The sequence below is a fragment of the Dendrobates tinctorius genome, unplaced genomic scaffold (genome assembly GCF_039654945.1).
Source record: "Dendrobates tinctorius isolate UK_male_01 unplaced genomic scaffold, ASM3965494v1 ptg000010l, whole genome shotgun sequence".
Classification (NCBI taxonomy): domain Eukaryota; kingdom Metazoa; phylum Chordata; class Amphibia; order Anura; family Dendrobatidae; genus Dendrobates; species Dendrobates tinctorius.
The window spans coordinates 12,490,027-12,516,803 of record NW_027361678.1 but is presented as its reverse complement, the minus strand read 5'-3'; the positions used below and the strand labels follow the sequence as shown (position 1 = coordinate 12,516,803).

General features: G+C 46.3%; 1 protein-coding gene across 5 annotated transcripts in view; it reads right to left on the bottom strand.

The window, feature by feature from the left end:
- CEP128 (centrosomal protein 128) overlaps positions 1 to 26,777 on the bottom strand; it is a 270,620-nt gene that overhangs the window by 82,904 nt on the left and 160,939 nt on the right. For all 5 annotated transcript variants that reach the window (XM_073587050.1, XM_073587051.1, XM_073587049.1 and 2 more), the window contains 5 exons: positions 21,521 to 21,954; positions 21,009 to 21,173; positions 19,819 to 19,974; positions 14,118 to 14,177; positions 12,232 to 12,424 (listed from right to left, as the gene is read on the bottom strand). In XM_073587050.1, coding sequence (XP_073443151.1) covers positions 12,232 to 12,424; positions 14,118 to 14,177; positions 19,819 to 19,974; positions 21,009 to 21,173; positions 21,521 to 21,954 — 1,008 coding nt within the window. The remainder of the gene's footprint in view (positions 1 to 12,231; positions 12,425 to 14,117; positions 14,178 to 19,818; positions 19,975 to 21,008; positions 21,174 to 21,520; positions 21,955 to 26,777) is intronic.

Here is a 26,777-nt window from a genome sequence, read left to right as displayed (position 1 = left end):
GGTGTAACAGCCCCAGGTGGCAAAGCAGCAGTGTCCTGTGACCCCCAAGCTCAGCAGACTCCCCCAGGCCTCAAATACTCGTCCCAGCAGCTCCGCTATCTCCTCCCCACATGGCAGCTAAATCCACTGCACAGTAATCATGAGATCTCCGGCCCACAGCTGCAGGGAGGAGATTACAGATCCATTCTACCTGATACACCGAAATGTCTCTATCGCGCTCCCGGCCAAGATCTGCTCAGCCATAAAGTGCAGGTGATGGATTAGCCGCGACGTCCCCTGTGTTTTATTGTTCACAACCCACCGGTCCCCTTATTGCATTATCTATACTGCGATCGGAACGGCCGGCCGTGCAGAGAAATGCAGAGAATGATCCTCACATATCACATGTGACAGGTGGTGCAGATTGTGCATCCGGCATCGCCCGTGATATACACCAAATACAGACAGACCTTGAAGAGCAGAAATGCGACATCAATAAATAACTCACCTGACTCCATATATATCTGCCAACATGTTAATTACTACGAGCGCTGGTGCCATCAAAGCAGTAACTCCTTCCTGCCCAGAAACTGAGCATCCCGGGCAGGCAGCGCAACCTGCAGCTCAATAGAAATCGCCCTTTATAATCATATCTGGGAGAGAGCTGCTGCCCATCAGCTGACAGACACATGAGGGCCACACAGACCTCTGCTAGTTATGCAATCATAGCCGCTCACACATGTTCACAATTCATTTTGTTCGGAGGCGCTGGCCAGTTTTTGGTGCATTTATTCCTACCAAAGCTCGTTGTTCAAATATTGGCTCATCCATTGGGCCAATAATCACCTGACACCAAACATGTGAATGACACCAAAAAATGTGCTGGGAGGGGGAAATGAACAAAAAAGGCATTGTTTATTGGGGTTTGGTATTATGGTGGTTATTGTAAGGCAACAGTGACCCCACAGTGCCATTCTCAGGGTTGGTGGGTTACGGAGACACCAAACTTGTGTTGGATTTTTTTTATTTAAGTGGTGGAATATAAGTCAAACATTTGTCAGCACATTGTGCATGGAGGAGCTGGGGGATTGTGCCATCTGGGGACGTTAGTGACACCGGGGGTAGATACGACATTTGGATCCCTTTGTTTTGTGTACTGATTTTTTTTTTCTTTCCAGGTTTAGATTTGATGGATCCTACAGATGTAGATTCTGACACCACAGGTTCAGTTTAATTTGTTTAATTTATATTTAATGGGGGAAAAGAGAGAGATTCACATTGTACAGGGTGGGCTATTTATATGGATACACCTAAATAAAATGGGAATGGATGGTGATAACTTCCTGTTTGTGGCACATTAGTGTATGGGAGGGGGAAAACGATATGACCTTGTCAGGATCGCTGGTGCATCGCTACATGATTGTTGGTGAGCTAACAGGCAGCTTCACCAGCGATCAGCACCAGCGACACGCGGGTAACAAGCGACGCACGTCGCTTAGTTACCCACTGTGTACCTTAGTTACCAGCGCGCTGGTGCAGGGAGTTGGTAACCAAGGTACACATCGGGTTTCTAAGCGGCGAGCGGCACTTAGAAACCTGATGTGTACTTTGGTTATCAGCTCCCTGCACCAGCGCGCTGGTAACTAAGGTACACATCGGGTTTCTAAGCGCTGCGCGCCGCTTAGAAGCCCGATGTGTACCTTAGTTACCAGCGACAGCTCGCTGATCGCTGGTCTCCCGCCTGCCACACGCAGCGATGCGTGCTGGCCAGTGGGAGACCAGCGATCAAAATAAATGTCCTGGCCATTGCAGGACGATCAGCGATACCCAGCAGGGGGGCCGGTCGCTGATAAGTGCCACACACAGCGATATCGCTGGTGAGATCGCTGTTGCGTCACAAAACTTGTGACTCGGCAGCGATCTCGCTAGCGAGATCGCTATGTGTGACGGGGGCTTTAGATTTGTCAAGTGTGGTCATGAGCTCTGAAGGCCAAGAAGCTAATGCTAAGTTCACACTAGGCGCTTTTTCAGCTTTTTTAATGAAAATTTTCAGCTGTGTTTTACAGTACCAGCAAAGTATATGAGTTTTCAGAAATCTTGTTGCTTTTGTCATCAGTATTTTGTGCTTTGCATGTTTTTTTGCACAATAGAGAGTTTCACTTCTTTCAGCATTTTTCACCAATTGACATGAATGGGTGGTGAAAAGACGCTGAAAATCCGCAGGTATCAGGTTTTGCTGTTTTTGAGCCAAAACCTGATTCTGTAGAATAGGACTTTTTTTCACTAAACTTTATCGGCATGCACAATAGACAAATCTAGCACGCCAAAAATACAGAAAAAAATGCAGCAAAAAATGCAAGAAAAAAACTGCTTTTTTTCTGCAGTTTCTTTCCTGCCAAGATATTAGGTTTTGCTGAAGAAAAATAACAGTGAAAAAAGCCTAGTGTGAACCTTCCCTAAAGAAAAAAAAGAAAAAAAGAAAAAGCAGCAGATTACTCCATCAGGAGCCGCTGAGAGCACGGCAAAATCCGAGCCGACCTCCCGACAACGGGGCAGGGACATGTGATTGAACGCCAGCAGCATTACATCACTTACAGGCTCTAACCTCCTGTGAATGACACCAGAATCGGCATTTCCAATGTAGGAAAACCCAGGTACTGCTGCAAACATGGACAGCACAGTGCTCGGCTGCCAGATGGTGCAAAAGAAGAGCAGTAAGGAGGGTCTACAGAAAGATTTTTCACAGTGGGGGAACACCGTATCCAGCACATTGTCCCTACGTCTTGGTCACTAGGATGATGGATTCAGCATCCAGAATAAGAAGTCTGTGCTGGACCTATGAATGTTTCTTCAAGCCCACCACCACAGTGATAAGTGCTGCAGAAGCCAGGTCTCTGTTCAGGTCACACAGCAGCCTTAGAAGCAGAGATCACAAGAGGACACATAGGGAACGTCAGGCCAGACATTCACAGACCTTTTTTACCCTGTTTGTTTCCCCCCAAGTTTACAAACTCTGAGCACGTCCCGTCCCCGGCCTTGCTAACATGGGACACTGCTGGGGGATTCGGTTCATAGTCATTTCAGAAACCATAACTCTCTCCAGAAGAGGACGCCATTAACCTCATCCTCACCAGAATCCTTGGTGATAAGCTCCGACAGTGCGCAGTGGCTCCGCCAGGCACTCAATGGGTTCAGTGTGACAGCCTCCGAGATTACAGGGATCAGATGTACTTACAATGTTTAATGCAACACAGACATGGCCTGGCACCGAGGTCTGCAGGGCCGTGCCCTTCCCAAAACCTAAACACCCCAGCAGCTGAGTCCAAAAAACTCTTCATTATTGCAGTGGAAAACAAAACAGGAGGGAGAGACATCCAGAGCGCACATTGTAATGAACCAGCTGGGAAGAACGGCAAACTGTAGATTGTCATGAGCAGGTTTCACAACGCCCCGGGGCGATGACTGCAAATCATCAGATTCTATAAAGCCGCAGAAGCTGGCGCATATTAAAAGGCCAGAACTGCAAACCCCCGACTATGGGACCCACAATCCGATGCGGTGAAAGACATAGGAGTGAGGTGCTGAAGTTTAGACAGAGGCAGAAGGAAGGGCACTGAATGTAGGTGGGGGTCGTGCTGCGGGTCTTCATAAGGGTCGTGCTGGGCCCCTCTAAAGAACAAACTACATAAAATCAGGGCTCTCAAAAAGAACCAGCAAACGTCTCCTGGGAAATGTCAGGTGACGGCGAGCCGCGATGTGTGACTGGGGGGCACAAACGGGAATAAATCTCCTGTGGAATTTCACAAACCGTCACCCTTGTGTCCAGCCAGTGATGGGAAGAAAATGTGGTCACGGACCCCCCCCCCCGCAGCGTAACACAGGATTACTGCAGGCAGAAGTGCACAAATTAAAGGGCACTTGCACCATTTTATTACTTGTAGGACGTGACATTACTTGATTTGACCCCCTGCCGTTCACATTTCCAGGCAGCACACATATCACCACCGTCGTCAACACCCAGGACCCCACCAATCTGCAAGACGTTTCACACTCAGTCATATATTAGATATAATATAATAAAGAATCCATCGAGTTCCTGTACTGACAGTTTGGAAAGCAAGCATCAGCTGCCGAAAGCCAAGAGCCATAGTGATAGCCCCTGGATTGTACTATATGTTCCTGAGGACGGGGAGCCGTGCTGATCCCACTCATCTAATAAAGCTGGGATGATATAAGTGACTGTGCTGGATCGCGGCGAAGGCTCCGATGTGCATACATGCAGGGCCAGGGCTACTCTGAGGGAAATACACTACATTCATTCAAGATGTCACAGCCCAATCTGTGTCAATCCTGCCAGCTGGGGATGATGCTATTGTCCGCTGTTGTCAGCCAGTGCAGGCTATGGAGATGCTGAGCAATCTACAACGGGTGAGAAAGTAAAAGTTTCCCGTTCCCATGAGAACTCCTTTGTGGAGAGCAGTACGTGTAAATGACGCCGGGGTCGGGGCTTGCACTGAACACCTAGGATGATCAGCATATATTCTGCTGCAGATAGTGGTCACCATGACTGGGTGTACGACCGTGACCGAACCCTCCCAGACCGACACCCAGAGGCCACAACACGCTACACCGACCCTGCCTACTCCGCAATTACAATGTGCAGATGTTCTCCTGGCTGCCATAATAATAATAAATCTTTATTTTTATATACCGCTAACATATTCCGCAGCGCTTTACAGTTTTGCACACATTATCATCACTGTCCCCGATGGGGCTCACACTCTAAATTCCCTATCAGTATGTCTTCGGAATGTGGGAGGAAACCGGAGTACCCGGAGGAAACCCACGCAAACACGAGGAGAACATACAAACTCCTTGCAGATGTTGCTAACCGCTGAGCCACCGTGCTGCCATCCTCACATTTACGCCGTCCTCACATTTAAGCCGTTGTGACGACACAGTATTTAATCTTACCGTAATTATCCAGACATCTACTTTCAGTAGGCCAGGAGGAATAGACTTATCTTTATGCTGACTCTTCTTGTAAGTTGAATTGATATTTGTAAATTTATGAAAGGCTGCTGTTTACCTCTTATATCAACTCCTACAGCTTATTGTCTGCTATCTTTGCAAGACAGCAATGCTGGGTCATTGAACAATGATGTTTGCTTATTATGTTGAATGACCATTGAGTGGGTCCTGTGGCTTGTTGACTTGCAAAACAGAGGAGTAAAACTTGTGCAAAATGCTTGAATAGTAAAACAATGCGAGTTAATCTCACCACACCTTACTCTTGACCTGTGGATGATGGCTTGAAGGACAACAGTTGTGAACTGTAAAAAGGGGACATGCTTCTGCAACAGCTTATCCAAGAGTTCAAGAAATCCAAAGAACCAGGGACTCTTTACAAAACCACAGCCAGGAGCGCTCTACAGGATAGCTGCCACAGCATCTTGGCTCCATCACGAAGTACACACATTTGACATTCTACAGGATGCCAGCTTAGGGAACCACGGCCCTGGCTCAAAGAATACAGATCTGCCTCATTGACCATAACTGAACCCATGGATACGATTGGGGTAGTCAGGATTTGGACCCACCGGTCACCTGAGCCCCATGGATACGTTTGGAGAAGCCACGATTGAGACCCACCAGTCACCTGGCTTCACGGAGATGTTTGGAGAAGCCAGGTTGTGACCCTCCGGTCAACTGGCCTTGTACCTCAATGGTGGAGATGAGTGAATTTGTTCGGATTCCGTTCCGAATACGATCGTAATCGAATATGGTTTTTTGCAATATTCGTCGAACACAGTCGAATGTCATTAGAGTCAAAGGGAGTAGAAATTTCGAAATATGTTCGAAACCGTTCATAAGACACACATTCGGCACGAATTGTTCTGGTTAACACATCAAATGGCACAGTTTGCCCGCTAAAGATAGTTGAAAGATACGCCGTAATAAAACACGCAAGTAGATTTTTCTTCACTTATACAAACAGCTCCCCTCTGACAAAGTACCAATTCCATGCAATTTTCAAGCTATGCTTGGAAAAAAACGGCGCAAATCCAAAAAGAGTATGGGACACATTCGTTCCAAAACAGGGCAGCCACAGAAGCAGCTAGGGCAGGAGTGTCAGAGGTCGAGGTGCAGAGAATGGGTCGTTGGAAATCCGCATGCTTCGCCAGATACATAAGACCTGATTTGCTGAATTAACCTATGTTATCTCTTACAGCAGTTGAAGTTTGGGTTGTAGGACATTCCTGTGTCTATTGGTCGGAAAAAAGGGCCAAACTGCGTCCGGGAGGAAGAAATCTTGGCCTCCCGAGCCTAGAGGTTAACTGGAGGAGTATCAGAGGCCTCCAGTGGAAGCAGGTGTTCAAAGAGATGGTTGACATTTCAAGGAGGGCAAAGCGCCCGGTGATAATGGTGTTGCACGCGGGTGGCAATGGATATAGAACGGTACACCTGTCTATTCACAAATATGATTCTGGTGTGGTCAGAGATGATACCACGGCTGTCTGGCGTGGCGCAAGAGATATAAAAGCCAAAGAGCGCACAAGGAGGAAATTCAACGCCCGGATGGGAAAATTTGTGACAGGAAAAGGCGGTTTCTTTATCCGTCACCACCAGCTGCAAGGGGTTAACACGAGACTATTAAGACCGGACGGAGATCACCTGATGGACATTCGCCTCAATATTTTTCTGTCTGATTTACAGGATGGGGTTGAACAGGCCCTAAAGCTGATGGGTGGGGGTCGGAGTCCCGTGTAGGTTATACACAGGATCCTCCGTGGCGGTAGAAGCGGATGATGGCAAAGGTTCGTAACCGCTCGTTGGGCCAACTCAACTGTCAATTGTGGACAGGAGCTCGGCGCGAGACGCCCATTACGAAGTGTAATTGCCTTGCTCTGCTTATGTAATTAATAAACTGTGACCGACCTCTTCAACCCATCTAGGTTTGTTTGTGTTTCATTATGGGAATGGAGTGAGGGGGGAGGCAGTGGTTACGGCACACAGGTCTCCACAGTCGGCCCTGGAAGCTCTGAAGTCACAGCTGCTCTTATCCCGGTGAGTCAGCGTGAGGGTGAGACTCTATACACCATCTTGGGTATTTTGCTGGGATTGTTCTATGTGTTATTTACCTGTTTTGTGGATCAATAAAGTATTGCCACACTGTTTTACCCTCACGCTGTGTTGTCTGAGTAGTATTCTGCCCAAGGGAAAAGGAGAGTGGGCGTTTAGTGGGATGAGCCCTGATCCATGCGGTTTCGGAATAGTAGACTAGACCACCCACTGCCCCCCGTCTCCACAGCCATCCCCACATTTCTGCAGTCTTCACATTTAAGTTGTCACGTTATCTCAGCCTGGCTGATCTCCCAATGGCTGCAGTTGGCTTGTGAGAAGGGATCTAGCTGCTGCGATGTGTATGTGCTGGACAGCCATAGGCCTGAGGATGGTTCCGTCTGGGATCATCCATATTCATTCACTCATCAGAAAGTGTCAGGAACTTTCCCACATGGAGACAATGAAGGGGCTTCACAACAGAAGTAGGACATTGGAACATTAACGCTCCGGCCTCCCACCACTTCTGACATAAGAGGGGGCCTTGAATTCATCAGCGACACACGGCAGCCACATGCTATCCAGGAAGGCCGTCACTGAGGTCTTTGTCCTCCGTCACTGCTGACCTCAAGCTCAGAAAACGGCACCGAGTCTGTCTGCACCCCACAGAGCAGCAGCAACAACGCGACCGAGGCCATTAAAGCAAGAGAACAAGGGGCGCAAGCACCAGTAGAAGAGAGGGCAGACACCCACCAAGGGGAAGAGACTAAATGCTGTCTGTGAGGGATCTATACTCCCCACTAGAGGTGCCCGTACTCCCCTTCAGAGGGGCTCGTACTGTCCCTAAGAACTGCAGGTTGTTGTCACCCATCTCCAGAGCCCCGGACTCACATATATATAATACTGCTTTGTATTCTGTCCATGAAACAGGTGGCTCAGGATGAGCAGTGGGACATAGAGGTGGTAATCACCGCCAGTCTTCAATCAATGGTTCATCAGTAACAAGGCCCCGACAGGGAATAATTAAAGTACCAGAAGTTGAATGAGCCGAAAAATATTCCAAGTGCCAAGTAGTGGCGGTCTCGCTCCTCGCACCCCCCTATCCCCTGCTTCTCGCACCCCACGTCTCTCACTCCTCACACACCCCCATCTCTCGATTCCCTCCAGGACGGGCCTGCGCTCCTCATTAGCACTATTATTTTTCATGTTTCCTTTATTTGGCTAATACTATTATTACTCAGCCTCCTTAGGGATAATCAGAGGGATGAGGCCACAATGGCAGAATGTCTGACATGTGTCACAGCTTGTGCCTCGTTAGCGCAGACACAGGGTCTCACAGACAGAAGTGATCACAGCACATAATAATGTACTAGGGGGTCGCTTCTCTAAGAAGAGCCCTAAAAATATCCCATATAACCCACCTACCCTCAGTGCGTGCAACCTTGTGTCCAGATGGGGCAGACGGCCATGAATCTCTGTCAGAGCACAGAGGACAACGGATAGAGCACAATGCACAGAGCACAACAGGCAGAGAAAAGAGCACAATGCACAGCACAACAGATAGAGCACAACAGACAGAATGCCTCCTATATCAGCAGTGACATCACTGAGAATGCCTCCTATCCATCACTAGAGATCAGCCGTGACATCATTGAGAATGCCTCCTATCCATCACTAGAGATCAGTGGTGACATGGCAGAGAATGCCTCCTACCCATCACTAGAGATCAGCGGTGACATCACTGAGAATGCCTCCTATCCTTCACCAGCGATCAGCGGTGACATCACTGAGAATGCCTTCTAACCATCACTAGAGATCAGCGATGACATCACTGAGAATGCCTGCTATCCATCCCCAGAGATCAGCGGTGACATCACTGAGAATGCTTCCTATCCAATCCTAGAGGATCAGCGGTGACATCACTGAGAATGCCTGCTATCCATCCCCAGAGATCAGCGGTGACATCACTGAGAATGCCGCCTATCCATCACTAGAGATCAGAGGTGACATCACTGAGAATGCCTCCTATCCATCCCCAGAGATCAGCGGTGACATCACTGAGAATGTCGCCTATCCATCACTAGAGATCAGAGGTGACATCACTGAGAATGCCTCCTATCCATCACTAGAGATCAGCAGTGACATCACTGAGAATGCCTCCTATCCATCACTAGAGATCAGAGGTGACATCACTGAGAATGCCACCTATCCATCCCCAGAGATCAGCGATGACATCACTTAGAATGCCTCCTATCCATCCCCAGAGATCAGCGATGACATCACTTAGAATGCCTCCTATCCATCACTAGAGATCAGCGGTGACATCACTGAGAATGCCTCCTATCCATCCCTAGAGATCAGCGGTGATATCACTGAGAATGCCTCCTATCCATCACTAGAGATCAGAGGTGACATCACTGAGAATGCCTCCTATCCATAACTACAGATCAGAGGTGACATCACTGAGAATGCCGCCTATCCATCACTACAGATCAGAGGTGACATCACTGAGAATGCCTCCTATCCATCACTAGAGATCAGCAGTGACATCACTTAGAATGCCTCCTATCCATCCCTAGAGATCAGCGGTGACATCACTGAGAATGCCTCCTATCCATCACTAGAGATCAGAGGTGACATCACTGAGAATGCCTCCTATCCATAACTACAGATCAGAGGTGACATCACTGAGAATGCCGCCTATCCATCACTACAGATCAGAGGTGACATCACTGAGAATGCCTCCTATCCATCCCCAGAGATCAGCAGTGACATCACTTAGAATGCCTCCTATCCATCACTAGAGATCAGCGGTGACATCACTGAGAATGCCGCCTATCCATCACTAGAGATCAGAGGTGACATCACTGAGAATGCCTCCTATCCATCCCCAGAGATCAGAGGTGACATCACTGAGAATGCCGCCTATCCATCACTAGAGATCAGAGGTGACATCACTGAGAATGCCTCCTATCCATCACTAGAGATCAGCAGTGACATCACTGAGAATGCCTCCTATCCATCCCCAGAGATCAGCGATGACATCACTGAGAATGCCTCCTATCCATCACTAGAGATCAGCAGTGACATCACTGAGAATGCCTCCTATCCATCCCCAGAGATCAGCGATGACATCACTTAGAATGCCTCCTATCCATCACTAGAGATCAGCGGTGACATCACTGAGAATGCCTCCTATCCATCACTAGAGATCAGCAGTGACATCACTGAGAATGCCACCTATCCATCCCCAGAGATCAGCGATGACATCACTTAGAATGCCTCCTATCCATCACTAGAGATCAGCGGTGACATCACTGAGAATGCCTCCTATCCATCCCTAGAGATCAGCGGTGACATCACTGAGAATGCTTCCTATCCATCACTACAGATCAGAGGTGACATCACTGAGAATGCCTCCTATCCATCACTAGAGATCAGCGGTGACATCACTGAGAATGCTTCCTATCCATCACTACAGATCAGAGGTGACATCACTGAGAATGCCTCCTATCCATCACTAGTGATCAGAGGTGACAACACGGAGAATGCCACCTATTCATGAAAGCATTTGATCAAGTATCTCATACTATCCTTATAGACAAAATGACCAAGTATGGGATTGACAAGGCTACAGTTAGGTGCATTCATAACTGGCTCAGTGAGCGTACTCAAAGAGTGGTCATAAATGGTTGCACATCCAATTGGAAAAGTGTTTCAAGTGGGGTACCACAAGTCTCTGTCCTGGCCCCAGGGTGTTGTTCAACATTTTTATAAATGACCTAGATAAGGGAACTGAAGGTAAACTCATCAAATTTGCAGACAATGCAAAGCTAGGAGTGATAGCTAAAGCCCCCGTTACACACTGCGATATCGCTAACAATATCGCTGCAAAGTCACCGATTTTGTGACGTTACAGCGATATTACTAGCGATATCGCTGCATGTGATACTTACCTCCGACCGGCTCCCCCGCTGGTAATCGCTGATCGCGCGAGAAGCTGCTGGATCATTTCTCGTCGTCCACTTCCCGCGGCATTTCCTGCTGTGACGACGAGCGACGCGTGGACGCGGGCGGGAGGACGCAGGATCGCCGCGTCTGACAGGTAAGTAGCGACCCCCGTCCCCAGCGATGTCGCTCGTGAGATCTGCCTTTGTGGCAGCTCACTAGCGACCACCCAGCGATGCACCAGCGATCCTGACCGCGTCATATCGCTAGTCGGGATCGCTGGTGCATCGCTAGGTGTAACGGTACCCTTACACTAGAGAAGACAGAGAAAGGATTAAGAAGGATACAGATAAGCTTGAAAATGGACAGCTACTAATAGAACGGTATTTCACAGGGAAAAATGCAAGCTTTGACATCTGGGCAAGAAAAACAAAAAATTACATCTACAGAATGGGAGGAATAGCATTAAGCTACAGCACATGAAAAACACTTGGGTATACTAACATATGCACATGAGGCAACAGTTTGATGCAGGAGCAAAAAAGGCAAGCACAGTTCTATGATGTATTAAGAGAAGCATAGAGTCTAGGATCAGGTGAAGTCATTATCCCCCTCTATTGAAAGGGAGAAGATACAGTTTAGATGATAGAAAAAAATTTTAGACAGTGAGTGGAACAGGCTATCACGAGAGGTTGTGAGTTCTCCTTCAAAGGAAGTCTTTAAACCATCTCAGACAGATGTCTGTCCAGCCTCTGTTTGATGACTCTTGCATTGGGCAATGGGTTGTACACGATGACCCCGGAGGTCCCTTTCAAGATAACATTCTAGGATTCTATGACGCTCTGCCATGAACTCTCTGTTCGCTCAGCCGTTCTTCAATTCTTTTAGCAATAAGTGTTTTTACAAAAAAAAAAAAACGACAATATTTACAATTTTCTCAAAATCAGCACATTAAATACCTGACAAAGAGAAGAAATTAGCAAATCAACATAATATTTGTGCTCTCTGAGCAATGTTTGGAGGTTGGAGTTTATCAGTAGCCACATTTTCACATACATCACACACCCAAAAATCTGCTGATGCAGAACATCTTTTCCCCAGCGCTCACAGAATGAAGTGATACAGAAGATTCCAGGCCAAGTACCTCACATGACCCCAAGCAATGTGATAGGCACAGAGTGCAGAGATCCTTCATGTACATTGTATAAAAGTACCACCAGCAGCCTGAAGATCCCACTTTACCTTTTTTGTCCTTGTGAGCCTCCTCCAGCTGCTGCTCCATCTTGCTGATCTGTTGACGTCGCTCCTCTTTCTCGGCTTCTTTCCTCACTTTGTGTTCCTTCAGCTGCTCACGATATTGCTGGTGCTGACTGCGGAGCTTCCGCTCTCTGCCTTCTCGCTCCTTCATCTCTTCACAAAGCCAATGAAGTTTTGTCTAATCGAAAAGACACACATAAGATGAATCCCTAGATGTCTTCCCTTCACATGACAACCACAGTATTATATTCCAGAGCCGCACTCACTATACTGCAGGTGCCGTCACTGTGTACATACATTACTGATCATGAGTTACATCCTGTATTATACTCCAGAGCTGCACTCACTATTCTGCTGGTGCAGTCACTGTGTACATACATTACTGATCCTGAGTTACATCCTGTATGATACTCCAGAGCTGCGCTCACTATTCTGCTGGTGCGGTCACTGTGTTCATACATTACTGATCCTGAGTTACATCCTGTATTATACTCCAGAGCTGCACTCACTATTCTGCTGGTGCAGTCACTGTGTACATACATTACATTATTGATCATGTACTGATCCAGAGTTACATCGTGTATACCAGGAGGGGTGGTCGGAGGGTTTATATGTGTGTACCAGGACGAGAGGTCGGGTGATTTATATATGTGTACCAGGTGGAGAGGTCGGGTGGTTTATATATGTATACTGGGAGGAGAGGTCGTGGAGCTTGTATGTGTGTACCAGGAGGAGAAATCGGAGGGCTTATATGTGTGTACCAGGAGAAGAGGTGGGGGGTTTATGTGTGTGTACCAGGAGGAGAGGTGGGGGCTTATAAGTGTGTACCAGGAGGAGAGGTCGGGGGCTTATATGTGTGTAAAAGGAGGTGAGGTTGGGGGGTTTATGTGTGTGTACCAGGAGGGGAGGTCGGCAGGGCTTATGTGTGTGTACCAGAAGAGGTCGGGGGGGCTTATATGTCTGTACAAGGAGGAGAGTTTGGGGGGCTTATATGTGTGTACCAGGAGGAGAGGTCGGGTGGTTTATATATGTGTACCAGGAGGAGAGGTCGGGGGCTTATATATATATGTGTACCAGGAGGAGAGGTCGGGTGGCTTATATGTGTACTAGGAGGTGAGGTCGGGGGCTTATATGTGTGTACCAAGAGGGGAGGTCGGGGGGGCTTATATGTGAGTACCAGAAGAGGTCGGGGGGGGAGCTTATATGTCTGTACGAGGAGGAGAGGCTGGGGGGCTTATATGTGTGTACTAGGAGGAGAGGTCGGGGGGCTTATATGTGTGTACCAGGATAGGTCGGAGGCTTATGTGTGTGTACCAGGAGAGGCCGGGGGCTTATATGTGTATACCAGGAGGAGAGGTCGGGGGGCTTATATGTGTGTACCAGGAGGGGTGTTCGGGGGGCTTATATGTGTGTACCAGAAGAGGTCCGGGGGGGGGCTTATATGTCTGTACGAGGAGGAGAGGTTGGGGGTCTTATATGTGTGTACCTGGAGAAGAGGTCGGGGGGCTTATATGTGTGTACATGATGTCTGTATCTTAGGCGACGGGAGTATGTGTATTAGGGTAGGTTGCAGTCCTCATATTAGTTGGATGGGGTGATGTGTGTACAGTATGTCCTGGGTACAGAACAATTACGTTTTGTACACTGTGATAAATCATAGGAATAGATGAATCTGGGCGCAGGCCGGGATGGAGGAGGGGAGTGCAGATGGGGGGATTCTGTCCAGCTGCAGCAGTCTGTGTGGCCCACAGCTGCTCGTTTCAGGCAGAGGCGACTCAGAGCCGGGACATTTCGCCATCATATCCAGAGGCCCAGGGAGACACTACAGCTCTACGGAGCTCATGGCCAGGTCATCGCTTGCACAGCCTTACCTTAGTCTCTGCTAGCCAGTAGTGGGGGTCGTCCCTCAGGTGGGCAGCGCTGGACACCGACTGGAAGACAGGATACAGTTTTAGCATTCAATGGCCTCTGTGTCTTTATTATCTGTACATGTCCCCGATTATTGTACAGCGCTGCGGAATATGCCAGAGATATAGAAATAACAGCATTATTATTGTTAGTGAGCAAGGAAGGTGGACGTGCAGCTGAAACCCCCAGTACAGACAGGGACACCACCATGAGGGAAACTTGGCGCTTTTATGAACACTTCAGGCTATGGGTCATGGTGTGGAGAAGTGGTAGGAGCTCGAATAAGGGTCTGAGCAGTGGTGAGAACCGTCTGTCTGATGTTCAGATCCCGCAGGTGTGAATGTGGCCAAACACACCAAGCATCAGAAGCAGCCACCATCACGGGATCATTACGTGATGGTAACATGGCCACAATATGCTGGGATCACAGACTCCTAAACTCTGGTCCTAAGGCACAATAACTGCCAGCAGCCCCCACAGAGGTGACCATAAACCCCCCATACACATTAGATGGCTGTCAGATGGACAACGGCAGGTGTCTTGCCCGTCTTTCCTATACGCAGAAATGCTCGTTCAGTCGATCACCTGTGTTCCCTATGAGAGAGCCATTGTCAGACATCAAAGCACCCAAAGCGCATTGATGGCAGTAATATGTATTGCTCGGGGCGAACAGGGGCCGCTCAGGGCCAGACAGGGGCCACAGAACATTAAAGCAAACGACCAAATTTATCTGCAGCTTAAACACTAGGATAAAAAGTTATGAAACTTTCTAACACTCTGTGTGACATATAATCCACAAGCAATGGCACTCATATAACACATGTGCTTGCTGTCAATGAACGCTTCTGTCCCCAGCTAGTTCTGCTCCAGTAACTGCATGGCTGACTGTGGGCGCGCTGTGATACTACAGATACATTCATTCTATAAATTATCAGGGTAGAACGAGTTGATAACCCCATCACTAATAACAGGTAGGTCAGCACCGTGGCCGCTTTGCTCATGGTTTCAGTCGGGGCGACCATCTCGTACCCGTCATGAGCTGTGCAGTTTTTGCTGCCAGGAGGTTGCTGTAGCTCCTGACTTTTCCACGCTCTATATGGCACTATGACATGCTTCTTATATAAAAGCAGAAGAGAGACATTCTGGGATGCCGTATTTCATGTCTTCAGGGCTTAAATGGCAGCTAAAACAGGCTAGAAGGACGGGGGTCTTCACGTACAGCTGCCAGCGGTGGATTACAGTTGTGTGCCCACAGAATTTATTGCTTTAGTAACTTTTTACTTAACATATTATAAAAAAAAAACCTGTATAAAAGCCAGAAAGGTCCCATAAAGAAACGTGAGCCTGCGGTAAACATCAGCAAGCTTGGACAAGAATAAAAATTCCTGTCACTGACAGTAAGCAGAGGTCTGGAAACTTTGCAGTAGTGATGAGAGAGCGTGATCTGAAAACGTCTTATATGAACATGCTCGGATGATAACCAGGGGACTTCTGTGTGCTCGGATAATATGTCCAATTCCCTGCAGCATCATGTCTCACAGCTGTTAGCCTGTTTGTAAAACCTGGGGAAAAAACTAGGCAACCCCTTCATGTTGATGGGTTTACTCGAGGAACTCCTATATGGCAAAACCCAAAGTTGCTGGAAAAATTCAGGTTAGAGGGCTTTAGCCCCTGGCGGCAAGCAGGAATCCTATTTATAGATCAACTTCAGTTGGATGGAGTCTTTAAAAGTTTTCAGCAGTTAAGAGATGAATTCCAGCTACCACATAAGTATTTTTTTCAGTACCTTCAATTGAGACACGCATGGCATAAACAGGAGTCCCTTACTCCGCTTAGAACTCATAACCATTTATTATTTCCTAAGGTTGGGAACAGGTTTGTATCGCTGGTGCAATCTCGATTTTATCAACTACTCCTTGCCCAGGTTATAGATTAACATCCGTTGAAGCTTAAAGAGAAATGGGAGCAGCATGTTGGGGTAAATGACAATGAGCAGTGAGATCACATATCCTCGATTCCCCAAGCTGTCCACTTGCGAGGCACAAAGGCTGTCACAGATGTATCTGCTGCATCGGGTATACAGGAATCCCAAATTTCTGCATAAAATTGGGGTAAGAGAGGATGACTTGTACCCGAGATGCGGTTCGGGCCCTGCCAATTTGCTACATATGTTTTGGTCATGTGTTTCCATCGGGAATTTCTGGACCCAAGTCATAGACCACATAAACACGGTGTTTAGGGGTGTGAGTCCTATGCATCCTCTGGTTTGTGTCTTGGGTTTTGTGGACAGGGTTGCTGAGGATGCAAACATAAGCTTGGCACTTAAAAGAACGTTATATCAAGCCAGGAAAACTATAGCAGTGCACTGGCTGGACAGGGCGCCACCTACATTTAGGGAATTTATGGAAAAAATGAATCTACTACTACGGCTGGAAGAAGGAGTATAGCAAAAGAGGAGAGGCCTGCATAAATTCTGTAAAATATGGGAGGACTGGAAGGTTCACCAAGGCATAGATAATATGATGGGTAATATTTCTTGTGTCGAGCGAGTTATGTCCGATTAAGGTCCTTGGAGTGATCCATTTAAAATCTGTTTCCATAATGTCCTTCCAGTTTCAGGTGAAAACTAAAGAACTTGGAGACCTGGGACTTATCTTTCATAATGTTTAAATACACGAGTGTACAGATTGCTGGTTTCAGCTTAAATATGTTTAATATAATGCGATACTTGCTAATTGCTATGTGGTCCGCAGCGCGGGGGGGGGGGGCGCGTTGGAAGGGGGCTGTATATTGAAAAATTCAATAAAACTTTTTTAAACCAGATAAGACAATCTGTTGGGCAATCCCTGCATGTGTTACGGCTGTTTAACCACACCGAGACATGCAACCGCAGGGCTTCGGACATATTATCCGAGCACGCAGAATCACCCAGTTAGCATCCGAATACGCCCATGTACAGTGGGTAAAGAAAGTATTTAGTCAGCCACCGATTGTGCAAGTTCTCCCACTAAAAATAGATGAGAGAGGCGTGTAATTGACATCATAGGTAGACAACATCCATGTGAGTCAAAATGAGAAAACAAATCCAAAAAAATCACCTTGTCTGATTTGGCAAGATTTATTTTTCAAATTATGGTGGAAAATAAGTGTTTGGTAATTAACAAAAGTTCATCTCAATATTTTGTTAAATATCCTTTGTTGGCAATGACAGAGGTCAAACGTTTTCTGTAAGTCTTCACAAGGTTGGCACACACTGTTGGTGGTATGTTGGCCCATTCCTCCATGCAGATCTCCTCTAGAGTAGTGATGTTTTGGGACTGTCGCTGGGTAACACAGAAAGGTTTTCTATGGGGTTGAGATCTGGAGACTGGTTAGGCCACTCCAGGACCTTCATATGCTTCTTATGAAGCCACTCCTTCGTTGCCCTGGCGGTGTGCTTGGGATCATTATCATGCTGAAAGACCCATCCACGTTTCATCTTCAACGCCGTTGCTCATGGAAGGAGGTTTGCACTCAAAATCTCACAATACATGGCCCCATTCATTCTTTCATGTACATGGATCAGTTGTCCTGGTCCCTTTGCAGAGAAACAGCCCCAAAACATGATGATAACACCCCCATGCTTCACAGTAGGAATGGTGTTCTTTGGATGCAACTCAGCATTCTATTTCCTCCAAACACAAAGAGTTTTGTTTCTACCGAACAGTTCTACTTTGGTTTCATCAGACCATATCACATTCTCGCAATACTCTTCTGAATAATCCAAATGCTCTCTAGCAAACGTCAGACGAGCCCGGACATGTACTCGCTTAAGCAGGGGGACATGTCTGGCACTGCAGGATCTGAGTCTCTAGCGGCATAGTGTGCTACTGATGGTAGCCTTTGTTATGGTGGTCTCAGCTCTATGCAGGTCATTCACTAGGTCCCCCCGTGTGGTTCTGGGATTTTTGCTCACCGTTCTTGTGATCATTTTGACCCTACGGGGTGAGATCTTGCGTGGAGCCGCAGATCGAGGGAGATTATCAGTGGTCTTGTATGTCTTCCATGTTATTATTGCTCCCATAGTTGATTTCATCACACCAAGCTGCTTGCCTACCTGCAGATTCAGTCTTCCCAGCATGGTGCAGGGCTAATTTTGTTCCTGGTGTCCTTCGACAGCTGTTTGGGCTTCACCAAAGTGGAGTTTGGAGTGTGACTGTTTGAGGTTGTGGACAGGTGTCTTTTATACTGATAACAAGCTCAAACAGCTGCCATTAATACAGGTAATGAGTGGAGGACAGAGGAGCCTCTTAAAGAAGAAGTTACAGGTCTGTGAGAGCCAGAAATCTTGCATGTTTTTAGGTGAATAATCCCTAAAAATTAACTTTTAATTCAATCACTAAAAAGCATAATGCAGTAAAATTACCTCAATACATAGGGAGGTAGACAGAGGGTCAGGTAACCAAATGGTTCAATAATTCACAGACATTAAAGGCCAAAAGCTACTTCGCCCTAGTATGCCCTACCAAGACCCTTCCTGACCGCGGAGGTTAGCACCTTAGTTGTTGACGATGTGGCGCCCCCGCTCAACGTTGGTGTCCCTAGTAACGCCCTAGACCTCCCATTTGGTTACCTGACCCTCTATCTATTTATCTACCTCCCTATGTATTGAGGTAATTTTACTGCATTATGCTTTTTAGTGATTGAATTAAAAGTTAATTTTTAGGGATTATTCTTTTTCTGGTTCTGTTTAGAGTACATAATCCTGAATATATAATCTACTGGAGGTTTGCAAATGTTTTTAGGTGACCAAATACTTATTTCCCACCATAATTTGAAAAATAAATCTTGCCAAATCAGACAAGGAGATTTTCTGGATTTGTTTTCTCATTTTGACTCTCAGTTGTGGTCTACCTATTATGTCAATTACAGGCCTCTCTCATCTTTTTAAGTGGGAGAAGTTGCACAATTGATGGCTAACTAAATACTTTTTTTCCCCACTGTAACACGTTATCAGAGCATGCTAGCTCATCACTATGTGCACTGAGGAAACGTTATACAATGTCCCTTTAAAGGGGTTGACGGAAAAAATAAAAGCAAGTTCTCCAGCGATGAAAAAAATGGTCCCAATGGAGGGATAAAAACAACTATTTATTTAAACCATTTAAAATTGTAAGCAACAAATATGGGTAACTGTACAGATGATGCACATATGAGAAACCTACGCATTTCAGCGATAAGCCTTAGTCATGGTAAAACGTGTAGGTTTCTCATATGTGCATCATCTGTACAGTTCCCCATATTGGTTGCTTACAATTTTAAATGATTTAAATAAAAAAGTTGTTTTTATGCCTCCATTGGGATCATCTTTTCATCGTTGGAGAACTTTCCTTTATTTTTTCCTTCATCGACTGAGTCTGAGACTGGGACTGCTCCACGCAGATGATACTCATGAACAAGGTGCAAGGCACTTTGGTGAGCTGACTTTCCTTATTTCCCCTTTCTGTTTTTTAGTGTTTAATGTGGTTGGGTGCAATTTGTTTTTGCTGAAAGCGGTTTCTTGCTGCTCCACATAAGAAATGGCAGCACTGCTGTCCATATGACTGGGGTTCACGTCAATGCCAAGGACAGTAGGGGATAATAATCTGCAGGGAGTCAGAACAAGGGTTAATAACGAGGGATTACGTGGAGTTTGTCGGTGGACTTCCTGGCTAGGATCTGACAGGCAGCGTTGATCTCGGTCTCGATGGCACTTAGGATGGTCTCTTCCTCAGTCTCTAGAGCATTCAGCTTTTCTCTCAGTGTGTGACTGACGTCTTCCAGTTTCTTCACTTGCTGATCCTGTAAAAGAAACCCGGATATTAGAAGTGACCATCACCATCTGCTCCTCCGTGTCTTGCACCATTTCAGGTCGGGACCAGAGGAGAGCTGCATCCTCCGAACAGGACAGCTGTACACCGCCCGTGCTGCGGGTGATAAAAGAGCCATCATGGCAGCACAGATCACATACTGGCAGAGTTGTTCCCTGTGTTATCAACAGACACCATGGCTCCCTGTGGGTACAAGGGTCATCAGCCCCTATGGTCTCCCTCCGCCAGGATGACAGAGATCAGGACCGAGCTTCTTCAGCACATGTCAGGGCTGTCTTTACATCTGCCACATAAGAGAAGTGGCTGCAGAGTGGACCCCCGCTGAGCATCCCTCCGCTGAGCTCCTGCTGAGGCTTCCCCCACGCACATGTAAGGCAGATAAAGATCCTGTGATCCACAGGATCAAAGCAAAAATCTGCTCCATTCACATGTGCCTCGCATGCATTACTCAGCAGCTATCATGGACCGTCCTGCGTACATAGAGTGCAATGTTCACCACGGTGTCACCAATACCTGGAGATCTCTGAACACGTGGCACTAAACCTTCACCTCTGAAATGTCCTGCATCCATCTACAGGCAAGAGACGGCGTTAATAATGCTGGAGCACCTCCCAGTGGTTAGTGTAAGAACTGCACAATGGCAGCCTAAAGTGATCACCTACAAGTCGGCACTGATTGTTGAGGCAGTGGACAGTTATGGGGGCAGGGGCATTTATGCATATATGCTCTCGTGCACAGACTCCTCAGACTGCGGACGCTGCCACGTCCCCCTGTCTGACAAGTGAAAAGCAAGGCAAAGCGTCCATCCGCAGTCTTGGGGGGGCTGCCATCCGCTCCCCTCCCCGGCAGTCCACAAGCATATGTCACAAAATAAAGGACACAATGAAAACTTCTATGTGTACCTAACAGTGTGCAGTGCTGATACTAGACGGGTTCTCCAGGATGGGTCTGGACCTACGAGGCGTACCGATGTTACCTCAACCCATCACACAATACAATACCCACCTTCTCCTCCACATCCTGGGCCGCCAGCTGGTACTTGCACCTCAGAGCGGCACTCTCCTCCTTGCCACGAAGCATTTCCTCCGATAGTTTATCACACTCTATCTTCATCTTCTCCAGCCGCTGTCGCTCCGACTTCACCAAAGATTTGCTGTCAATAAGCTCTGCCTGAAATCAGTTACAACGTCAGCCAATAAAACACGAGGCAGAGAAGTCAGAGCTCACTTAAAGTGCTTTACCAAGAACAAACTCCATTATAATCACCAGATCTTGGAATAATAATATCCACAATAAGATGATAAATAAAATGTTCCTGTGCTGAGATAATCATATAAATGTGCCCGTACTGTGTAATGGATGTGTTTGACCATACAGGAACATGGTCTGATCATGCCACACCTCCTGGGCAGGGGGGAGAAAAAGACTATACCGACATTACAGCATGGGATCAAAACTGATTCTTTTTGTGAGGTAAAATATTTATCTGCCCGTTTCGGTCCCCCATATTCCCGTACCTTTAGCGTGCGGATATGAGATTCCAGCTCCTCCCGCTCCTGCCTGAAGTGTGCCAGCATCTCCTGGACGTTGCGCTCATGCTTGGTTTTAGCGGTCTGGGCAGCAGAGCGAAGGTCGGTCAGCTCCCGCTGGTGCACGTCTCTCTCCATCTTTAGCTGCCGTCCTGCTGAGCTCAGCTCTTCTCTGGCAAACTCTGCCTGTTTCTGGGCCTCACAAAGGTTCCTCCTCAGCTCTCTGCTGCTCTTCTCTTCCTGGGCAAGGCGGCTGCTGAGCTCGGCCCTCTCGGCACTTAGGTCCCGCACGGACTCCTGGAGCTCCAGGACTTTCTCATTGGTTTTCTCATGAGCTCGCCTAGCGGACAGAACCTCTTCCTGCAGCTTTTCCCGGTCCTCCGCCACCTGCTGCTGAAGCTGAACCTGCCGCTGCAGCTCTCCTGTATGGGGGAAAGAAACTGTCAGGAACAAAGCATGAGACAACCATCATCAATTTCAGCCTGAGTCATATAATATACACTGTACAGGGGACAGAAACCACCAGGAACAAAGAACAGCACAGAGAGCGTCATCTACTGCAGCCCGTGTCATATTATATACACTGTACAGGGGAGACAGAGACCGCCAGGAACAAAGCAGAACACAGAGCGTCATCTACTGTGTCCTGGGTCATATAATATACACTGTACAAAAGACAGAGACAATCAGGAATAAAGCATAACACAGACAGCGTCATCTGCTGCAGCCTGTGTCATAATATACACCGCACTTAAGACAGAGACAGCCAGAAATAAAGCACAACACAGAAAGCATCATCTACTGCAGCCTGTGTCATATACAGTTGTGGCTCAAAAGTTTACATACCCTGCCAGATTTTTTGCTTTCTTGGCCTTTTTTCAGAGAATACTAATGATAACACCAAAACTTTTTCTCCACTCATTGTTAGTGGTTGGGTGAAGCCGTTTAATGTCAAACTACTGTGTTTTTTCTTTTTAAATCATAATGACAACCCAAAAAATCCAACTGACCCTGATCAAAAGTTCACATACCCTGGTGCTTTTGGCCTGATAACATGCACAGACGATGACACAAATGGGTTTGAATGGCTACTAAAGGTAACATCCTCACCTGTGACCTGTTTGCTTGTAATCAGTGTGTGTGCATAAAAGCGGAGTGTGTTTCTGGGATCCAGACAGACTCTTACATCTTTCATCCAGCCACTGACGTTTCAGGATTGTGAGTTATGAGGAAAGCAAAAGAATTTTCAATGGATCTATGGCAAAAGGTAGTTGAACTGTATAAAATAGGAAAGGGATATATACAGATTTCCAAGGAATTGATAATGCCAGTCAGCAGTATTCAAACTGTGATTAACAAATGGAAAAATCAGGGGCTCTGTAAAAACAAAACCACGGTCAGGTAGACCAAAAAAATTTTGTCCACAACTACCAGGAAAATTGTACTGGATACAAAGAAAAACCCACAAATAACATCATCTGAAATAGTGGAATCTCGAGGGGGAGTGGCTATTTTGATTTCCTCGAGTTTTTCTCTACAGGTGAATGAGGTACACATCGATCCAGGGGGTAGATACATTATATTGGAGGCCTCCTTGAGAGGCCCTATCATTCTATGTAATATTTATGCTCCAAATTAAGGCCAGGTTAAATTTATGAGAAGGGTTTTTTCCCTGATTCAAAATCTTCTGCTGGCTACCTTACTGGTGGGTGGAAACTTCAATATCCCTTTCTCGGAGCAATTTGACAGATTCTCTTTAAATGGTAAACCCCCTTCACACAACCTCATCAACTTAGCGAGAGACTTTAGAAAACTAATTAGGACTAACTCCTTGTTTGACTTGTGGAGAATAGACCACCCCAGGGACAGGACCGTTTCCTTCTTCTCTCCCCCTCATCGCACCCATTCTAGAATAGATTACTTTTGCGAACACTCCGATCCTCAGGATGATGGCGAAGGCAGAGATGGGACACATCACCTGGTCTGATCACGCCCCGGTGATTGTAGACCTTAAATCCACTCAACCATTTTCCATGGTGTGTCACTGGCGGTTGAACGAGTTTCTAAAAAAAAGACCCGACAATTAGGAGGTCCTTGCTGAACCATCTTTCTGACTTCTTCCGCTTGAATGAGGGCTCGGTTCCTTTCCCTGCTGTTCTATGGGAGACCCATAAGGCCATCATGAGGGGGTACTGTATTAAGGAGGGTTCTAGATTAAAAAGAAACGTTAAAGCAGAATCTGACAAGTTGACTTCCCAATTATCAAGGGAGAAGCATAAGTTGGTAGCCTCGCCATCAGTGAGGGCCTTAAATAAGGTTGTGGCACTTAGAAACAAGTTGAAGGATATAGCATGACGCAGGGTTGAAAAACTCCTTCTTTATTCTAAACAAAAGTAGTACGAAAAAGAAAACAAAGCCCACAAACTTTTGGCCAGATTGTTAAAGGATAGAGCCCTGAATTCTCACCTTCAGGCTTTGAGAGTTTCTGACGGCACGATTCTTTATGATCCTTCTGCAATCTCTGACTTGTTCTATAGTTTCTACAGTAAATTATATAATTTACAGGATACTATCTTTTTAAAAAAGTCTGATAGAATTGGACCTCTGCATCAATTTTTGTCAAGTCTAAATCTTTCAACTCTTCCCACTGAGGCCTTTTTGTCTCTTAATCAGAGTGTGACGCAGGAGGAAGTTTTTAGGCATTCTGAGTGACTTCCCCTTGGATAAATATCCGGGCCCAGATGGGCTGACATATTTGTACTACAAAACCTTTGCAGAGGAGCTCTCCCCTCACATGGTAAATTCTTTTCTGGGGGGCACTCCCATACCGGATACATTGGCTCATTCCTACTTGGTTCTTTTCCCAAAAGTGGGGAAGGATCCTCTGGACTGTTCAAACTATCGCCCAAAAGCACTGCTAAATTCTGATTTTAAAGTTTTTACCCGCATATTGGCTAATAGATTGAACTGCTGGCTTCCTCAGCTTATCAACAAGGATCAGGTGGGTGTTGCCCCTAACCGGCAGGGGGGAGACAACACTAGAAGGGCATAAGGCCCTTTTACATTTAGCGATGCACCATCGATACCGACCACGATACGACCCGGCCAGGATCGCCGGTGCATCGCTTAATGATCGCTAGTGAGCTGCCACACAGGCAGATCTCACAGCGATGCAGCATCGATACAGCGGACGATACTTACCTTTCAGATGCGGCGATCCTGACGTCCTCCCGCCCGCCTCCACACGTCGCTCATCGGCGCCACAGGAAGCCCAGCAGGAAGCGCCCGACGAGAAATGGAGCTGCGCGATCAAGGACAGAGAGCGGGGGGCAGCCGGTCGGAGGTAAGTATCACACATAGCGATATCGCTAGCGATATCGTTACTACGTCACCAAATCGGTGATGCTTTAGCGATATTGCTAGCTATATTGCTATGTGTAAAACCCCCTCTAGACCAGTGACCTAATTGATGTGGCTAATAAAAACAAATTACAGTCTCTGACATTAACCGCCTTAACTGTTTTTTCTTGTTCGAGACTCTGAAGGCTTTTGGGGCCCTTTTTTGTCAGCTATAAGAGTATTGAATAGCTCCCCTACTACACTTCATTTAAAATATCTAATGGGACTCGTCAGGGCTGTCCTCTATCTCCCCTGCTGTATGTTTTATGCATTGAGCCGTTAGCGACGATGATCAGGCAAAACCTGAACATATCAGGGATAGAAGTACGAGATAAGATGTTTAAGATTTCCTTATTTGCGGACAATGTCCTTTTGACTGTGACAAATATACATATTACGTTCCCTAACCTGATGGAGAATCTTAAAAAATACGGCGAGTTATCGGGTATAAACTGATAAGCTGAACACATCAAAATAGAGGCCATCCCATTAAATACAGTTTGTTGCGAAAGTATTCGGCTCCCTGGAACTTTTCAACCTTTTCCCACATATCATGCTTCAAACATAAAGATACCGAATGTAAATTTTTGGTGAAGAATCAACAACAAGTGGGACACAAATGTGAAGTTGAACGAAATTTATTGGTTATTTTGAATTTTTGTGGAAATTCAAGAACTGAAAAGTGGGGCGTGCAATATTATTCGGCCCCTTTAACTTAATACTTTATTGCGCCACCTTTTGCTGCGATTACAGCTGCAAGTCGCTTGGGGTATGTCTCTATCAGTTTTGTTCATCGAGAGACTGAAATTCTTGCCCATTCTTGTTTGGCAAACAGCTCGAGCTGAGTGAGGTTTGATGGCGATCGCTTGTGAACAGCAGCTTTCAGCTCTTTCCACAGATTTTCAATTGGATTCAGGTCTGGACTTTGACTTGGCCATTCTAACATCTGGATACGTTTATTTGTGAACCATTCCATTGTAGATTTTGCTTTATGTTTGGGATCATTGTCTTGTTGGAAGAACAAGTCTCCGTCCCAGTCTCAGGTCTTTTGCAGACTCCAACAGGTTTTCTTCAAGAATGGTCCTGTATTTGGCTCCATCCATCTTCCCATCAATTTTAACCCCTTCACCCCCAAGGGTGGTTTGCACGTTCATGACCGGGCCAATTTTTACAATTCTGACCACTGTCCCTTTATGAGGTCATAACTCTGGAACGCTTCTATGGATCCTGGTGATTCTGACATTGTTTTCTCGTGACATATTGTACTTCATGATAGTGGTAAAATTTAATTCAAATAACTTGCTTTTATTTGTGAAAAAAATGGAAATTTGGAGAAAATTTTGAAAATTTCGCAATTTTCCAACTTTGAATTTTTATGCCCTTAAATCAAAGAGATACGGCACACAAAAAACTTGATAAGTAACATTTCCCACATGTTTACTTCACATCAGCACAATTTTGGAACCAAAATTTTTTTTGTTAGGAAGTTATAAGGGTTAAAAATTGACCAGCGATTTCTCATTTTTGCAACACCATTTTATTTTTACGGACCACATCACATTTGAAGCCACTTTGAGGGGTCTATATGATAGAAAATACCCAAAAGTGACACCATTCTAAAAACTGCACCCCTTAAGGTGCTCAAAACCACATTCAAGAAGTTTATTAACCCTTTAGGTGCGTCACAGGAATTTTTTGAACATTTAAAAAAAAAAATGAATATCTAACTTTTTTTTCACAAAAAAAATACTTCAGGTTCAATTTTTTTTATTTTACCAAGGGTAACAGGAGAAATTGGACTGCAAAAGTTATTGTGCAATTTGTCCTGAGTACGCTGATACCTGAT